This window comes from Poecilia reticulata, chromosome 19 (genome assembly GCF_904066995.2).
Source record: "Poecilia reticulata chromosome 19, P_reticulata-male-v2, whole genome shotgun sequence".
In the NCBI taxonomy this organism is placed as follows: Eukaryota; Metazoa; Chordata; class Actinopteri; order Cyprinodontiformes; family Poeciliidae; genus Poecilia; species Poecilia reticulata.
The window spans coordinates 6,668,703-6,685,872 of record NC_088848.1 but is presented as its reverse complement, the minus strand read 5'-3'; the positions used below and the strand labels follow the sequence as shown (position 1 = coordinate 6,685,872).

At 37.0% G+C, this 17,170-nt stretch overlaps 2 protein-coding genes across 3 annotated transcripts; both read left to right on the top strand.

Moving 5' to 3' along the window:
- The first annotated feature begins 665 nt into the window (after positions 1-665).
- LOC103481400 (uncharacterized) lies at positions 666-8,683 on the top strand. 2 transcript variants are annotated; one of them, XM_008436807.2, is made up of 9 exons: positions 666-877; positions 1,757-4,267; positions 4,382-4,415; positions 5,327-5,458; positions 6,367-6,465; positions 6,872-6,967; positions 7,069-7,179; positions 8,161-8,211; positions 8,349-8,683. In XM_008436807.2, the coding sequence occupies exons 2-9, from the start codon at positions 1,877-1,879 to the stop codon at positions 8,381-8,383; spliced, it is 2,949 nt and encodes a 982-aa protein (XP_008435029.2). In that variant the 5' UTR covers positions 666-877; positions 1,757-1,876; the 3' UTR covers positions 8,384-8,683. The 2 variants fall into 2 exon arrangements, with proteins under 2 accessions (XP_008435029.2, XP_008435028.2); XM_008436806.3 differs by having other exon boundaries at positions 667-877; positions 6,872-6,985.
- Positions 8,684-9,138: 455 nt separating this feature from the next.
- LOC103481399 (ADP-ribosylhydrolase ARH1-like) lies at positions 9,139-17,129 on the top strand. Its single transcript, XM_008436805.2, has 8 exons — positions 9,139-9,268; positions 10,433-10,553; positions 11,689-11,797; positions 12,646-12,744; positions 12,816-12,921; positions 13,899-14,165; positions 15,039-15,253; positions 15,627-17,129. Exons 1-8 carry the CDS (start codon positions 9,162-9,164, stop codon positions 15,773-15,775), a joined length of 1,173 nt encoding a protein of 390 aa, XP_008435027.2. The 5' UTR covers positions 9,139-9,161; the 3' UTR covers positions 15,776-17,129.
- The last annotated feature ends 41 nt before the right edge of the window (positions 17,130-17,170 follow it).

Below are 17,170 nucleotides of genomic sequence, written 5' to 3'. Positions count from 1 at the left end.
TAATTTTTACTTTTACTCTAGAAATATTATGAAGTATCACAACGCTTACTTAAGTTACATTTCTCGATGCTCAACCTACTGTGAGTAATTTTACTGAATAACAAAAGTAACTTTAACCATATTTATTCAGAGACTCACCTACGGTTTATGTGAAAGTGAGACAAACATAACATTTATTTTTTTTGTCTGTCTGATTATGTTATTGTGCAATATTGAATCAGAAGTTATGGAGAGTTACTCAGTACTTGTGCAGACTTTTTACCAAAAACATTTTCACTCTTACTTGAATATTATATTAAATGTATACATTTCAAGGTAGTAAGTTAAAATATGTTGAAGTAGTGCGACTCTTACCCGAGTAAGGTCTTTACACTGCTTAACTCTTGTTGTTTTACAACAAAATGCCACTCACAATATGGCTGCGCCGTTTAACTGAAATGACTGGGGTTGTTCAGAATTCACTCTTTTATATTTTATTAGTTTCTGTCTGGGCATTTTTATGTCGTCATTTGTCAAGGTCAGCCATGACTGTTTTATATATGTATTTTTAATACATAAAAAAAAAACTGTTACAAAAACTGTCGGTTATTTTCTGAGCTCCTCTTTTATAAACCTGTTCAAGCGGTAGATGACGATAAAGTGCTCTGATAAGAGTCACGAAGAAGAAGCACCGGGATGTGATTGGCTGGTATTACTTTCCAATCAGGAAACTGATACTTTTAAACTAGACTGGCGTTTCAACGCTTGTGTTGTTTTTTATGGATTTTGGCATTTCGTCCGAAATCACGGTGGCTTAAAGTTTATGCTTTTGAACTAAAACTAAAGATCGTCTGTTAAAATACCTCCTGAAACATAAAATAGATGTGTCTTCTCCAAGGTAAGCTTTCTTAAGCGAATTTTTCTTTGAAATTGCCACAGGTACTGCGTATTAGCAACAGCCTTTAAATGTGTACGTTCAGTTACTTTTCAGGGTTTTAGCAACAGTTAAGCAGTAATACTTTTATAAACTTATTTGCCTATTTTCAAACGTTTGAGTCCGTCTTCATTAAGTTTACTGACTCTGGAAGAAGGGAGAGGTTAACGGCACAATTTGGTCATCAGTTTAAAACTGTAGTGTTGTTCCTCTAGGTCCGCTACTGATTCTATTTATTAAGGTAATAAGTACACTTTTTGTCACACCACATTTTTATCAAGTGAACACGTGCAAGTGATGATATGTAAAACATAATATATTTTCTTCGCTATTTTTAGAAAGCGTCTGAAATGTTTTCTCCATGTTTAGTTTAGTTGCATATTTTACCATCTGACAGACAAAGTTGGTATCAATTGTCCCCCTTTTTTCTTCTCTTTGACCCGAGTTGTATTTTTTCAGCCCATAAAGTTTTATCTAGTGGATGTGGATAAGCTGGTCAACTGGTTTAGCCACAACTTTTAAAGTTTGGTATTCACGCCACACCCACAACATAATATGACCCCTTCAGGTGGTTAAACTTTTCCATGGCTTTCTCCACTGATGGTTAAAAATCTGATACCAACAACACTTGCTTATTTTTTGTGGCTAAGATGAGTATCTCAGCCAGTTTTCTATGAATAATCATCATTTTGTTTGTTCTCAGTGTTTCAAAAATATTAGGAAACCATAATGTTGTAAAAAATTAATGTAAACGGAATGGTGGGATTATATGTATGTTAGAAACTGGGGATACAATTGATGTTTTTTTGTTTTTTTTAAAAATCATTTTATTTTCTTCCACAGAGAGCCTGCTTTAAGACTGTGAGAGAACTTTGTGCTTAAAGCCTCTCTAGTATTTTATTTTTTTTTAGAAGAGGAAAGTCCTGTTTGTCTTCCTCAAAGCAAAACAAAGGAGTTACTCTCATGGCTAATACCACAACACCTCAAGCCTCATACATCACAGAGGATCCACAGGCTGATGAATGCCGTGAAAATGTTCCACCTAGAGATCCTAAAGCTGATGACTCTTCAAAATTAGAAAACACTGAGAATTTCACCTTACAGTTGCAAGAAGATGGTGTGAATGCTTTTGTCTCTTCCACTCCTGCTTTAAAAAATAAAAGCAGTGATTTCCAGGCAAAGTCGGTGCTGTCAGGTGTCCAGTATTCTTTAAGCCCAGTCTTTAAAAACCTAAATATCTGGAATAAAGGCGCATCTCCGGAACCTTTTAAACTTCGAAACAGTCCTAATCTTGCTGTTCCTTCTAGTTTTCATGCTGCAAACTGTCAAAAATCAACCGAAGACTCAAGGACACAAAAGAATGGTGAGGATTTCTCTATGATCAACGATGAATGCTTGCCAGAAGTTACTCTGTTCAATATTACCTCGGATTCAATGATGCACCCGACAATGAATGATTCAGTCTTTCCTGAAAGACAACATGCAACTCCTCAGCTTTATGGTAAAAAGACAATAACTTCAGATAATCAAAATAGCTTTTGTACAAAGGTGGATGAATCTTTTCAGAGCGCGCCTTCATTCCAAGGGATTTTTAATAACTATTTACAAGACATAAGTCTCCTTGAAGTTACGCGGGACTCTCCAGTTGGACACATGTCCTTCATGGTCATGGAAGATGTCAGAGCGACTTCTGATCATAAAGATCAAATTATGACAGAGAAATCGGACACAATCACAATTGAGGAAGTCTCCAGCACGAGCAGAAACTCTGCCCAGAGTTCAAGGCAAAACTCAATTAAGTCAGCCTTGGAGGCAAGTCAGGATGTTACTTTGGAAAACAGCAAGTCTTCATTTGAGTCCGGTCAACAAAAAGTGGAGAAATCTCAAAATCCAGACAATGGCACTCAAGTTATCAATATTACTCATGATCTATGCTCCTCTTGTGATGCCTCTACGACTGTCGACATCTCTTCCTCTGGCATAGAAAGATCTACCCATGAGGTTTGTCCTGAACCGAGAGGAAACTCTGATTGCATAGAGGCTGAGATGGTCACAAAGGAGTCGCAACGGAGCCCAGAATTGGAGACCGGTGGACAAAAACTAGAGTTATATCAGAGTTCAGACACACACTGTATCCAAGCTATTAATATTACTCCAGAAAAAAACCCCGGCTGTGACGCGTCTGTGCAGACTGCACACTTGTCTTCTGACATGGACAAATTCACCCCTGACTTGGAATCTGAACCCCCCAAAAAACCTGAAGAGCTGCCAACCTGCTGTGACACCAAGTCAACCAACAAAGAGTCACAACAAACCCTGAAACCAGACGTGTCTGCAAACGGCACGTTTGCCGTTGAGCAGCCCTCTATGCAGACTGTTTCCTTCGTCAAGAACGAGACTCTAGATCTTCTACCAACCAACGTAAGCAAGGCAAAAGATGTCAAGGAAAGCGGAGATCAGCAAACTTCTGTCGACTCTAAAACTGAAGCTTCCTTTGTTGTGCATCAGAGCAGCTCAGACGACAAGGAAACCACCTTCGCCGTAGCTCAGAATGTCACTGTTGACGGAGATGTTCTTCAAAAATCTAAACTCCAGATCAGTTCCGCCTTAGAGAAAACTCCTGCTCCACTTGGTCACCGGAACGGGACATTTGATTATAAGCTTCCCTCACAACTAAACGACACAATCACTTTGGCAGAAATGAGCTCAAACGACAGTCATCAAAGCAGATTGGGCAGCTCCTCCACTTCCAAAGCAAGAAATGCAACAATTACCCTTAAAGATGGCTGTTCTGAAAACAACTCGTCAAAACTCCAAACAAATGAAGCTGCAGAACCAGAAACCAAGAAGGATGGAAGCCCAAACATGACAAATGAAGCTGCAGAACCAGAAACCAAGAAGGATGGAAGCCCAAACATGGCAGTTGAAGCTCCTCTACAGCCAGCCAATGTATCCATATATCTTTCACAATCAGGTCTTTCTGATTTTGATGAGAGTTTGGATTTAAGACCTCAGTGCGTGGCGAGTTCTACACCAATGGTGGGCATTAAACTGTTAAACATTAAACAGGCTTCTGAGACAAAGAGAGGGGCTGGCCACATCCTAACGGTGCAGAAAAAACTTTATGGGAAAACGCCTATAAAGCCATCAAACACCATCAAACCGTCAAACATCATTGGTGATCGTAAAACATTCTTCAAGCCGCCCACAGCTAAAATCCCTCAACCTGCCTCCAAAATAGCCTCAGAGTTGTTGAAATGTAATCCACCAGCGGCGGCAACAGGCCTGCCGGTGAAACTACAGAGACCCGATGGGGAGGCTGCGAAAAGTTCTGCTGCTCCAAAGGAACAGGAGGTAAAAACATTGGGTGCTGCTGAGTTTATAAAACAATTGCGTTGCTTTTTATTTGATCATTTTACTCAACTTTACAGCTGTATCTTTATATGTCTGTGATCCTTTGTATTCCAGAAAAACTCAAGTTCGTACAACCTGCGATCTTTAGGTGAGCAGTGATGCTTGGTTTTCAGAAATTCTTCTGCAGATTGAAATATTTTATTGAACCAACATCTGGTTTGCATTTGTTGTTACCCCCCCTATTCTTATACATTTATAGTAATACATTGTTTTCTAAAGCGGTCTGTCATTGCCCTAACAGATTTTGCTGGATGATAAATTGTCCCAGATATTATTGCGATAAGCCAAAATATAGTTCTGAGACCATTTTTAAGTAAAATGATGTAAGTTTGCCCTCTGAAAGACTAGTAAACTTTTATTTCGTGCGGAACACTTCACACTGGAACTGGAAGACATTTTAAATGCCACAAATAAAATACAACAACCAAAAACAATGAATAAAAATGACATTAAAAAACACACACACAACCAAAACCTTAAATGGATTATGATGTCTGTGTAAACAAAATTGCCCTTCAAAAAATATTTATCATTAGCATGGAAATGATCAAGCTCGTTTTAAGTCATCAAGCAATTAATTAATTGCTTATTGTGACAGATGCCATCAGTGTAAATTTAGGTATGATGCTAATTAGATCCACAAGCCACTTGAGGAAGAAAACAAACTGCGATTAATGCTGCTACTTTTCAAAGAGGACTTTGAAATTACATTATTTAAACTATTTAAAATTATTTACTATTTTTTTTACTAATTTCTGGCTCTCTAAAGGTAATAGTTGCACCATATTTTATTTGAATATAAATATGCACTACATGTTGAGGATTGCTATTTAAAAATGTAACGTAGAAAGCACTGTCTTCGTTCTCCTTTACAATTATACTCCACGGTGTCTCAGTCCATAACTTTCCAATAAAATACACAGATGTTTTTGGGTTTAATGTGACCAAATGTGCAAAAAATTGCACATTTTTGAAAATGTTCCTCTGCTCCATTTGCAGCCTCCAAGCTGCCGCCCCCCTCTGGCTTGCAGAGACCTCAGGTGAGCGGCATTCCCGTTGGCTTGCCGAGGGCTGCACTGAGCCTGAGAGCTGCTCCCTGCTCAAGCACAGAGAAACCAAGCGGACCTGCAGGTTTGTTCACACCTGGTCAAGCTGCTTGCTTCACTTTGCTTAAAACTCAAACACCCAGCACACTGACGGCAGGTAAAGAAACCTGCGGCTTTTCTAATCGAGCTTTAGACTTATAAGGATTTTAATGCCTTTGTTTTATTTGCTTGCAGTTTTTTTTTTTTTTTTTTACACTGATGCACCAGTTGATAAGTTTATCAGAATTGGACCATTTTCTCCTGATTTGATTAACTGTTATCACCAAGTGAACTAATGTGAAAATAAATCAGAACTAAAGACTCTCATTAGTTTTTTGAATGTTTTTGCTTCTTCTTTTTTTTTTTAAGATATTTTATATTTAACCCATATACCAACTTCCATTCTAAATTTACAAAAATTTGTTTTCATAATGTTAGTTGCAGAGGTTCTAAATATTAATTATTATTTTAGAAACTGATTATTCTATCCATTATTCTGACAATCTGATAAACATTTTTCATTTAACCTCTTAAGCTTTTTTATACAATATTAGAAGTACATTAAAAATGGAAATAAATAATTACATTATTTTTTTAGTAAGAAAATAGACATTTATTGCCTAAAATGTAATAAAATAAAGCGCTCCTTTAGTGAATTTAAGCCAGATGAAGCTAAAACAATCCAACCTGATGAGTTTTGGGTAAAGAATTTTGACAAACGGCTGTTTTTACACCTTTATGCAAAATGTATTTATATTTTTTGCCCTTTTGGCTTAATTACTGCTCTGAATATGTTTTTTTTTTTAGCTATTAGCTTTTTATGGGAGGTTTAGACTCCAATTAGCGATTAATCAATTAATCGTTCCAGCCAGCCCTCTGAATGCATATGAAACACTGAGAACTCACTGTTGCAGTTTGTTTCCTGTCTAATTAGTCTGTTTATTCTTCATTTAGCTTCCAACTCTGGTGCCATCTCTGTCAAGATGGCACCAGGTAAGAGGCATCCTGTGGCTAAAGGAGACGCTTTGCCTGTGTCAACGAGGAGGAAAACGGGTAAATATGGAAGTAAAGCTGCAGCACGTTGTGATATTTATGCAAATGTTGTGTAAAAGTGTCACACTTGGTGTTTACACAAATTTAGGTAAAAATGTGTTGCATCATCTTTAACAAATAAAAGGTTATTCCTATTTTTAAAGTGCATTGATGTAGTTTGTCAACACAATAATAAGTAACATTTATTCTGACTGTTTCAGTCTTGATTTAAACGAACTCAGTGTTTCGCCTGTTTTACAATTTTCCAGAAGTTTGTTCCATATTTTTGGTGCAAAGAAACTGCAAAAATAAAGAAAAAAAATTTTTTTATTCACAAATCTTGATTAGACTTTTTAGGGGAATTAATTTCCACATTCTCACTGAAGAACTGAAGCTGAGTAAAAGTTATTCTCACTAATCCTTTTAGATGCCAGCACAACTGAAGCTCCCGTATCCGTCGGCGCCGCCGCCAGCGGGTTAAAACCAGGGAAACAGCCAACAGCCGGCCACAGTTCTGCCCCTGGTAAATCCTCCAGAACTGGTCGGTAACTTGGTTCTGATGCATAACAAGCAGCAACAGAGTAGATTTAACAATCTGGGCCGTTTCTCTTCTCTAACTTTCAGATGCTGTAGCTGCTAAAACAGCAGCATCATATGACGTCGTCAGCAGGGGGAAGGGCTTAAAACGGGCGGCAGCCAATCCCAGAGCTAACAATGGCAAACCGCAAAGCCAAGGTAAGAAGAGCATAATATAATTTCATTTATTTATGGATAACTCCTGATTGTCACATGTTCACTCCATGTTGACCATATGAAGAATGAATGTGACCATTTCAGTTTGGATTTCATTTTAGGTTTCTTACTGTCACCTGGTGATGGTGAAGCAAATACTGTACAATAAAACCAGATATTTTTGTTTTATTTCACTTTTATACACACAGGTTGTCAAACTAAGATCTCATTTACAAAAAAAACCTGAAATAAAAAAAACCTCTCAAACACAGTAATAATACAAGTTATTTGTTTAATTGAGTAAAATTTATTAGCTATTAAGATATGAGCTAAAAACAAGAGCAAGTTCATAAGATTTCTCATTTTGTTCCCCAATGGCTAACAAAATGAGTTAAAATTACGAGCAGGACTGTAACGGGTCTGTTGATATTTGATAATTATTGTTAAGGGTTTTTTTGTTTTAAATATCAGAATTAATGCTAAATGCTTTAGCATTTTTTTCTATCAACAGTTTTCATTCTGCTCCTTTTATTTTTAATAGTGCAGAATGTAACCTGGTTACCTAGGTTGTTGCTAGGTAACCAAAGAGTGAGTGAGTTGCTAGGTAACCAGAGGGTGAGTGAGTCGGTTGACCCACCAACCTTGCTTAGCTAGCTGTCAGAGGTTGAGCAGCTAAAGCCTTTCCTCTGCCTACATCTCCCAGAACGCTTTGCGGTTCTGGATTGGAGTTCAGCAAAATGATTGAATATTCTATCAGACCTATCATCTATTGGATATTGATCATGTGTCTGCTACAACATACTGAGAACTCTGAAAAGTTGATTCTGGAAAATGTAACTAATTTTAAGAATGTGTGGAAACTGAATTTTCCTAAAAATCTAATTGTCAGCATCCTCTACTAAATCACTATTCCGACTTCATTAATGTGAGGAATTTTCTGACAGAAAAACATTTTTTATTTTGTCTACTTTCTCTTGACTACAGGTTGTGTCAAATGTGAGCTTTTGTCACAAGAAGTGGAAAGGCTAAAGGAAGGTAACATGTCATTTTACTCTGTATTTTATATTAACCCTGTGGGAAATTTAAAACATTTTTCAAAGTTGATAATCAACAATGTTAATTACTCATTTGTTTTAAATGTTAATATATCTTTATTTATTTTTTCCCTACAGTGCTTCGCAAGCATAAAATACCACTGAACGGCTGAAGACTTCCATGATGTTTGTTTTTTAAACAGTTTAAGGATTTACAAAGTATTCATTTTTTTCTTGTAAGTGAAGTGGGCATCTGCAACTTTTACTTCTTAAATTGAATATTGATCTATAACATTGTGCTGGTGATCTTAATTTTTTGAATACTCAAAACAATCTTCTATGTAATATCAACACTAAAGTATTGACTTCAGAGGAAAGAACAATACATACTTGCAGAATTAGGCCAACTCAGACTTTTTTGTATTTATGGAAATTAAAAACTAATTTAAAAAATAAAGAGCATTTTTTTCAGGTTTGAAAGTCCTTGTTTGATTTTGTTTTTTTTATGTTTTGATTAATGAGAAATCATTTTTTTAAAAATTTCATTTACATCAAATTTATTTTTCTGTCACTGAAATTTTATAAACTAAGTCTGAATTATTTATTTCTCTAGATACAGTGTACAGAATTATAAATAAAATATTTGGGATGTTAAAAATAGGTGGTGATTTGTTTGAGTTGTCTTGCAGATTTCAAAAGCATCTACTTATTAATTTGAACCTCTTAAAAAAATCAGCAACAAGGTGTAGTACTTAAATTGAGTTTTCTTAAACTCTGAATACAATAGATAATGTTCTGTTGCAGATTTTAACATTTTTAATTTTAGTTTCTAAAGCGAATGTACTTGCATTAAATGAGAGACAAATTTTATTTATTTTTAAAATTTAATTATTTCGTTTATTTGGTACAAGCATCATTCCGGTTCTCACTCCTAACCAGTTGGTGGCGGTAATGCACCACATTGTTGAGACCCACCAAAATAAACGAAGAAGAATCGGCATAGAGAAAGAGGTGCTGACTCGACCTCATTTTAAGGAGCTGTTTTCTGCAATGGACGGGTAAGAGATTTACATTAGTGAGTAAATATGGCCGCAGATTAAATGTTTTTGTGCTTATTTGTTTTTTGTACTTGAAGGTTTAACTTCCCCAGTGTCGGGCAATAGTTAACATCATCTTCCGATGTAAATGCGTCCAAAATAAAGTGTGGTTTAAAACCAATCATATTGTATTTAGTCCATCTAAAATGAATTTAAAAAGGTATGACTTTTCTTTAAGCGCAACGAGCAATAATGGCTTCAGGGGTCGGGGTGTAAAAAGTATAAAAGTTGCGAAAATATGCTGTACCTTGATTTTAATTGATTGTGTCGTCGGTATATTCATAGAAGACGCAATCGTACTGAAAAGTGAAACGTATGGTAACTTGTGGCTGATTTATTTTAAATCCTAAACTGGGAATGAAGAAAATATTGAATAAATTCACCCAGCGGCGGATTTAGAAACTGGTGAGGTAAGGGTTTCAATGCTCCTCTGTGGAAAAACTAAATGTCAACAAAAACACGCCAAAAAAGTGTTTGTAGTCTCACTGCCTCTTGGAAGTTTTATGTACAAATACCATTTAGTTATTTCAATAAACATTTATTTGAAAAACAAATGACAATTTGCAATCAAATTTCTACCTTTTTCAGTCTGAAGACATTTCAAAATATTAAATCAGGTAATAGAGTTATTACCTGAGCAGTTTCTAACTTTTACTTTAACTTCTTGGACTAGTACTTTTTATTTTTACTTATGTGAAAATAAGTCAAAGCATTGGTACCTTTACTCGAGGACATTTTGTTTCGATATCTACTGCTGTCAGATTGACTTCAAATTAAATATTGCTGAATCAATATTTAATTTGAAGGCTTTCAGACGAAAAAAAGTTTGTTTTTATGAGGATAATTTTGAGGATGTAAAATTTGTGGGGATGTCAAGCCTCTACTGCACTAAACGAACCTGAAGTTGACTTCCAATTTGGGAATTGCCCTTTATCGAGCTTTATTGAACATTCACAAATCAATTTAAGCTTTCATAAATCGTAGTCTGACCGTTGGTGTGAATCCGTAAATGAAACGAGGACCAGTCCTGAATAATTGTGCTCCTCTGGTGTCACGTGTCACATTTATGGTCCAGCAACCCACCTGAAATATAACCTGGAGTGTTTAATCTTTTTGTGTCTGCAGACTTGAAGCTGTTACAGTGGAGCATTATAAGGCAGGCATGGTGCTCAGTGGTGCCGGTGATGCTCTGGGCTACAGGGGCGGGACCTGGGAGTTTAATTATGTTGGACCAGACATCCACCAGGTCAGTGAACCATTATAACCACCAGCCTAATGGTTTTAGGTTCGGATGACATGTTACTTTCAGTTACTTGTGGATTAATGCCTATTTTTTATTAGGTTAAAATTACTTTCAAAATTACTATTAACATCCTCTTACACCTGCTTTTTGTGTTGTAGTTCAGTGTTGTAGTTTGGCCGCCATCCAGCAGATGGCGCCGCTGGTCATCCTTAATTGAGCGGAGCCATTGATGCAGAATCAAAGATGGCGGCCATACCGGGAGGATAGTTCGGTTTGGGAGGCAATATGTACTTTGTGCGGTTCTGTTTTTAAATGTAAACACGGACAAACTCCTTAAGTTACCACATTAATAGCTTCATTCAGTCGATCAGCAAGACGAAGCAACTTCAAAAATTACTGATTTGCTAAGAAGGTGAGGTTGTGATGACAGAAAAGCGGAGGATATAGAAAACGTAGCATGATGGAGGAAAGGGGACGGTTGATTTTGAGGAGCGACGTGCACGATGGGATTTTAGGGTCACTATAGATATTAAAAAAAAAGACTAAATGTCTACCAAAAACTAAAAATTCTGAGATTCACTTCAGAAATTATTAAAAAAGAGAGAGAGAAACTTCTGAACTCCAAAAGTCGAAAATTAGCTTGAAATACTCTAATACTCGAATTAATGGATGTTCCGAATAATCTCAGAAATGTTCTAGAAAAAAACTTGGAAATTTCTGAGAAAATGTTTGCACTCATGGCCAACAAAATTCCATCACTTCAAAATTAAAAAATACTTTTGAAAGGAAATTAAATGTTGTTGTAACTCATTAATTTAGGTTCTTCAAAGAGTTATAATTATTTTTAAATTAGAACTCTGCAGTGGTCTGCACTACACTGAATCTGAAGAAGCCTCTGACTGAAAACGCTGTACTTTCCCAAGACAGTCTCATAAAGAGGATGGTCAGGATTTGATTTATGAAAAGCACAGCTGAGGTCCTGAGGTTCCCAAACCAGAAACCTTGACAGTCAGACTGGATGTAAACCTGGAAAATTAAGAAAAATGCATCAAGTTTAATTTTGAGTTGTGGCAAGTGAATCAGAAAATACTTAAGGAAGTAGATGACGGGTGTTTTTGATTATTTTTCTCATCTTTAGGAGCTGCAGAAGCTTGGTGGGTTGAAAAAAATCACTGTCCGGCTTCCTGAATGGCCGGTGAGCGACGACACAGTTCTGCATCTTGCAACAGCTGAAGCTCTGATAACAGGTGAGTTATCAGAAAACCCAGTCAAATATGTTATTTTGCTGACTGACTGCACCCCACCTTCTAGATCTCCAGCTAAATCTAATTTAACCTTTGCCTTGATTTTCTGTCCTATTAACTCTGTATAACAGAAAAATGGATACTGGAAATTGAACTTTTCCCTGATAATATTGACTTCGTGTGCAGATGAAGTCAATATTCATCTTTTTTTAGGAAACCTAAAAAAGTACCTTTAAAAAGGGAACCTACTATGCAAAATTTACATTTTCAGTGTGTTTATACTTTATTTTTAAATACCCAGCAGTTTTTTTGCAATAAGTTAATGTTTTTGGTGTCTGGAAAATGAGTCACTTCACCCGAATGGAATGTCATATTCCACGTGCACTGCGCTGTCGCCTAGCAACCCCCACAGAGTTCCGGTCGTCACCTAGCAACCCAAACTGAGCTCCAGCACCTTTGATTAGTTGGTTTTACCACTGTATAATGGAAAAGACAATTGTTTTGTCGTTGGCTTACCATCTAGAAACCACTTGCTTCATTCCTGTTTGTGTATGAGGCTCTACTTCTGCTTTTCAAGGATGCACAGTTGGCTGCAGTCATTTCCACATGCAAATGTAAATGTTGAGTTTGGCAGCGTGACCAGCATCAGCTTTTTTGGGTATATAGTGACAAGAGGGATTAGATCAGCTCCTTCTGAAAGGAGTTTAAAATAGGCAGAAGTGAGGAGACTAAATTGAAATTATCCAAGAATGATTTTGTGTAAAAAATGTAGTGAACCTGTTTTGCATAGCTCACAGACCTATCCTAAGCATACTGACTTCAAATTGAGCGAACGTTTATGTTCTATGCAGGAAAGACCGAGGAGAAACTTCTGGATGAAGTGGCGTTTTGTTATGTGAAGGGGATGAAAGACATGACTGGAAGGGCTCCTGGAAATACAACCGCTTCTAGTAGGTCTTAATCATTAAATTACATCATGTCCACTTGTAGCAGAGATATGTAGAAGTAAATATACTCTTAGATGTTGACAGACTGAAGCCTGGACAGAAAGGGGGCCACAGAGTGCCGTATAACAGCCGGGGTGCCGGCTGTGGAGCGGCCATGAGGGCCATGTGCATCGGCCTGCGGTAAGACAAACCTCTGGGACTTCTGGACTTTAAAGAGTTTGGGTATCTAAAGTCTTCCAACACAGGATAATTAGGCAAGTGGATGTCTGGTTTTGACAAAATCTTTCAGGTTTCAGGAAGCAGAATTGTACAAGAAAAGTAATTTGCTATCCTGGAAAAGGCTTGGATTTCTGTTAGGTGTTTTTTTTTTGGTTGATTTCTGTATAAAGTCTTTGAAAGTGTTTGATATTCAAACTGCACAGTTTTACAATAATGTGCAGACAAATGTTTGTTTAAAAGTCTTCACTTGGAAAACGATTTACAGTTGAAACCAGATATGTTCATACACCTAATAAGAAGACACATTAATTTTCTCTGTGTGTAAAATTAAATTAGACCTCTCTGTTTTACGTCATTTATAATAGTTTCTATTTGCTAAATCCCAGAAAACGTAGTGAGAAATTATTATTTTTTTGACTCTCTTTGTATGTTGTCATTTACCTAAACACAATCTGTTTGGATTCTTTTGATGTAATTATTCCTACAATGACTTATTGATCAGTGTAATTGAAATAAAGGTTGGCTTATATTTATATGTTAAACAACATTATTAAAATAGCAGGATTTTTAAAATTAAATTAGTGTTTTGGTCTCGGACCGATAAAGTGTTATATTTACTTATATTTTAGTTTACCTTGTTGCTGCTGTAGAAGGTTGATAGTATCACAAGACATTATTAATAACGTGAATTAAATCTGTCTTTTTTTGGTTCATTTGTTTTGTTTTTATCTTCAAAATGCTGCTGGAAAAGTAAAACTTGCAATAATAATAATTTTACTTTGGAAAGTTTAAAAACGATGCGTTTCTGTCGTTGAATCACAGAACCAGTTCGTTTTTGAAGTCGCACTGGAGCGATTTCAAAACACTTTGTTTCACTTTTGAGATCTGTGACATATCCTCACCAATAAACCCCAATTCTGCTTTATTTTACCCTCCAGGTATCCAAACCCTGACCAGCTGCCTTCTCTGGTGTTTGTTGCCGTGGAGACGGGCAGGATGACTCACCATCACCCAATCGGTTTCCTGGGATCCGTTGCGTCGGCGCTTTTCGCCTCCTACGCCATCCAGCGGCGGCCGCTTGAATCCTGGGGTCTGGGTCTGCTGGAAGAGGCCTGTCCCATAGCCTTGAAGGTTATTATAGACAGCGGCTTCTCTGTGGAGGAGAATCTGAAGGATTGGGACTCCTTCTCTAAGCACTGGAAGCGGTACAAGCTGCTGAATTCAGTTTTATTTTATTAGGCTGTGCTGATGTTCGATTCAATTACGATTAGATTAAAACTAGTTCCATGCGGCTAATAACGTCCGTTAGACCTTATATCTGTGTTGTAGTTTTGCCGCCATCCAACAGAGGGCGCCGCTGGTCATCTTTAAGCGGAGCCAGCTGGTACAAGATGGCGGAGGCATACTAGGACAGTAGAGAAACGGTCCGAACAGAGTTCGGTGTGGGACGTAAAATGCACTTTATTCAGTTCTTTTCTGAAATATAAACTCTTGACAGGCTCCTTAAGTTGTTTGGAAATATAAATACCGGACAAACTAATCAAGTTTCACCTTAATGACGCTTATTAAGCCCAGGTGCACAACGGGACAGCCGCACCGTCTCATTAAAAAATTATTTTGTTGCTAAGGCATATAATGACAGTATGAGGCAGAAAAATTGTAGTGTGATGGATAAAGTCATTAAAATGTCTCACTTTGTGGGGCATTAAATGTTTCAAATATTAACCTTTTTATTTTTCTATTCAGCAATCTAAGGTTCTTGTTTTGTTACATTTTATAAATATGTTTAAGTTTAATAATTTTCTGTTTATTCGGTCAGTATGGAATAAAGCTGGCAAAATTGCTAATCTATAATGATATGTTTCTTTAAATAAAATCTGTATATTATCAAAAATAGAGCCATTAAATGGTTGAACTTCATACTAGAGAAAACATGAGACAAAATGGCTGCTTATGAAGCAGATAAGATTAATCCATTTCAAATTAATTCATTAATCTATAATTTGCATCCCATGTTTGAACATAATTGATTCTTAACTGGGTTGTAAACATCAGTGAGCTTTTCCTTCTGACCTCAGATACCTGGATCTGCGGGGAATCTCTGACGGAAAGGGGCCGGTGACCTGGCCTGACCCCTACGGTGTGGCTGAGAGGGATGAGGCCTATAAGAGCTTCAGTCTGTCTGGCTGGGGGGGATCCTGTGGCCACGATGCTCCCATGATAGCGCTGGATGCCTTACTGGGCGCCGGTTCAGACTGGGAGGAGCTGATGAACAGAGCTGCTTTCCATGGAGGTCAGAAGTTCAAATAAGAAACGTCTCTTTTGTGTATTAATACCAGCTTTAAAGGAGTCAATTAAACAGAGTTCAAACCTCTAGTCCTCTGCAGGAGAGTATTGTTTCGCTCTTTACTTGGTTGCATGAGTCGGCTTTATAGCTCAGGGATCAGAGGTTTGAAACTTGGACACAAATGGCTGTTTGAACATGGACAAAACTGATTTTGGCCATGGTGAAACTGGTAGAATCTGGAATCAGTGAGGTTGATTCATCCAATTTTGTTGAATGTTTCTTCCTCTAACACTGTCAGAGTTTACATTATTTCACATGAAGACATGAGGATGATTTAAACATGTTTTTTATGGCGTTATACCTTTGTGGTTTTGTCCAGGTGACAACGACAGCACAGCGGTGATCGCCTGCTGCTGCTGGGGTCTTCTCTACGGCACCAAAGGGGTTCCTGAATGCAACTACTCCAAACTGGAGTACCGGGATCGTCTGGAGCGCTGTGCTGAGAAGCTTTACACTTTATCTCACTAAAAACACATGTTTCTATTCTATCTCTATTTTCGGTGCTTTAAATCAGTGCTGAAGTGGTAGATACCTGAAGTCTATAAAAAATATATGCAATATAAAAATGGTAAATGCTCTGATTGTATGGGGATGATTAGGTATAGGTTATGTAACCACTTAATCTGTGATCAGCTCAGTCAGAATCTCCTCAGCATTAACGTCTCTCTCCACCAGAGGGCGCTGAGCTGTGATGGGAAATGGAAAAAACAGATTAAAGACTTTAAGAAATGCTTACTTGGACGTTGATGGTGCCATTTTAGAGACTGTCGTAATGTTTTCACTCCTCGCTGTCCTGAGAAACCGAGGAAGAGAATTGCAGCATGAATGTTGGAAATATGGTTTAAAAATGTTACATTTTATTTATGTTTTGCCTCATGATGGTTAAATTCAATTTAAAGAGAGTTTGGGGCGTATAAAGTGAATTATCCAGTGTGGGGGGATTAGCTTGGAGACCTAGTAAACCGGGACCCTTGAAAGTTCAGTCTGCTTGTAATGAACCATCGTCAGGATGTGACTGATTGTGTTTAAAAACGAACTATAAACACTTAAATTCTAGCAGCTTGCACAAAGACCAGACATACTTAACCTGCACTGTATATTTTAGTTTAAAAATGCTTTCAAATAAGTAATTCACCTAAAAATATATATTTTTAATATTTTGATTCGTTCTACATAATTTTGTTGGCTTTATCAGCTCTACGATATATTAACAATTGAAAGTTTATTCCTAACTAATTAAGATTAGTTGTATAATTTATAGCTAAAATCTACCTTAGAAATGAAATCTATGGAAATGACCTGAATATTAACATCATTTTTTAAAATAATTTCACTCTGCTGCTATCACCTTTTTCACATGTTGTTGCTGCTTTCTGCTCTTGTCGTTTTAATGATACTGCTGATTTTTTTGATACCGACTTTATTTTTTTTACGGCGCTGAGAGAGACGCCCATGACTTTTAGACCAACACTTGTGCATTCACTCTAACACTGTATCTGGGATAAAATTATCTTCATTTGCCTTGATATAAACTCAGAAACAGCTGGGAATGAATCATAAAGAACCTTGTTATCCTGTATTAAATCAACTGTTTTACTGCATCGACCAAATGGCTGCAAAAATATCCTTGTCGGATTGACAAGGATATTTTTACCATTGGCAAAATTGGCAGCCATTTCAGAATGGCTGCCATGTTGGCTCTGAGGGATGAAAGATGGGAATGTGTAAAAGCTACACGAATGCCTGTGGAGTGCTGACAGGATGGAAGAAGCCACTTTTGTGATTTTTGTTCTATGCAAATAAACTAAATTCAACTCCCTTATTTTTCTTTACTTCTTCTTTGTCACTAAGATGAAAGTAGAT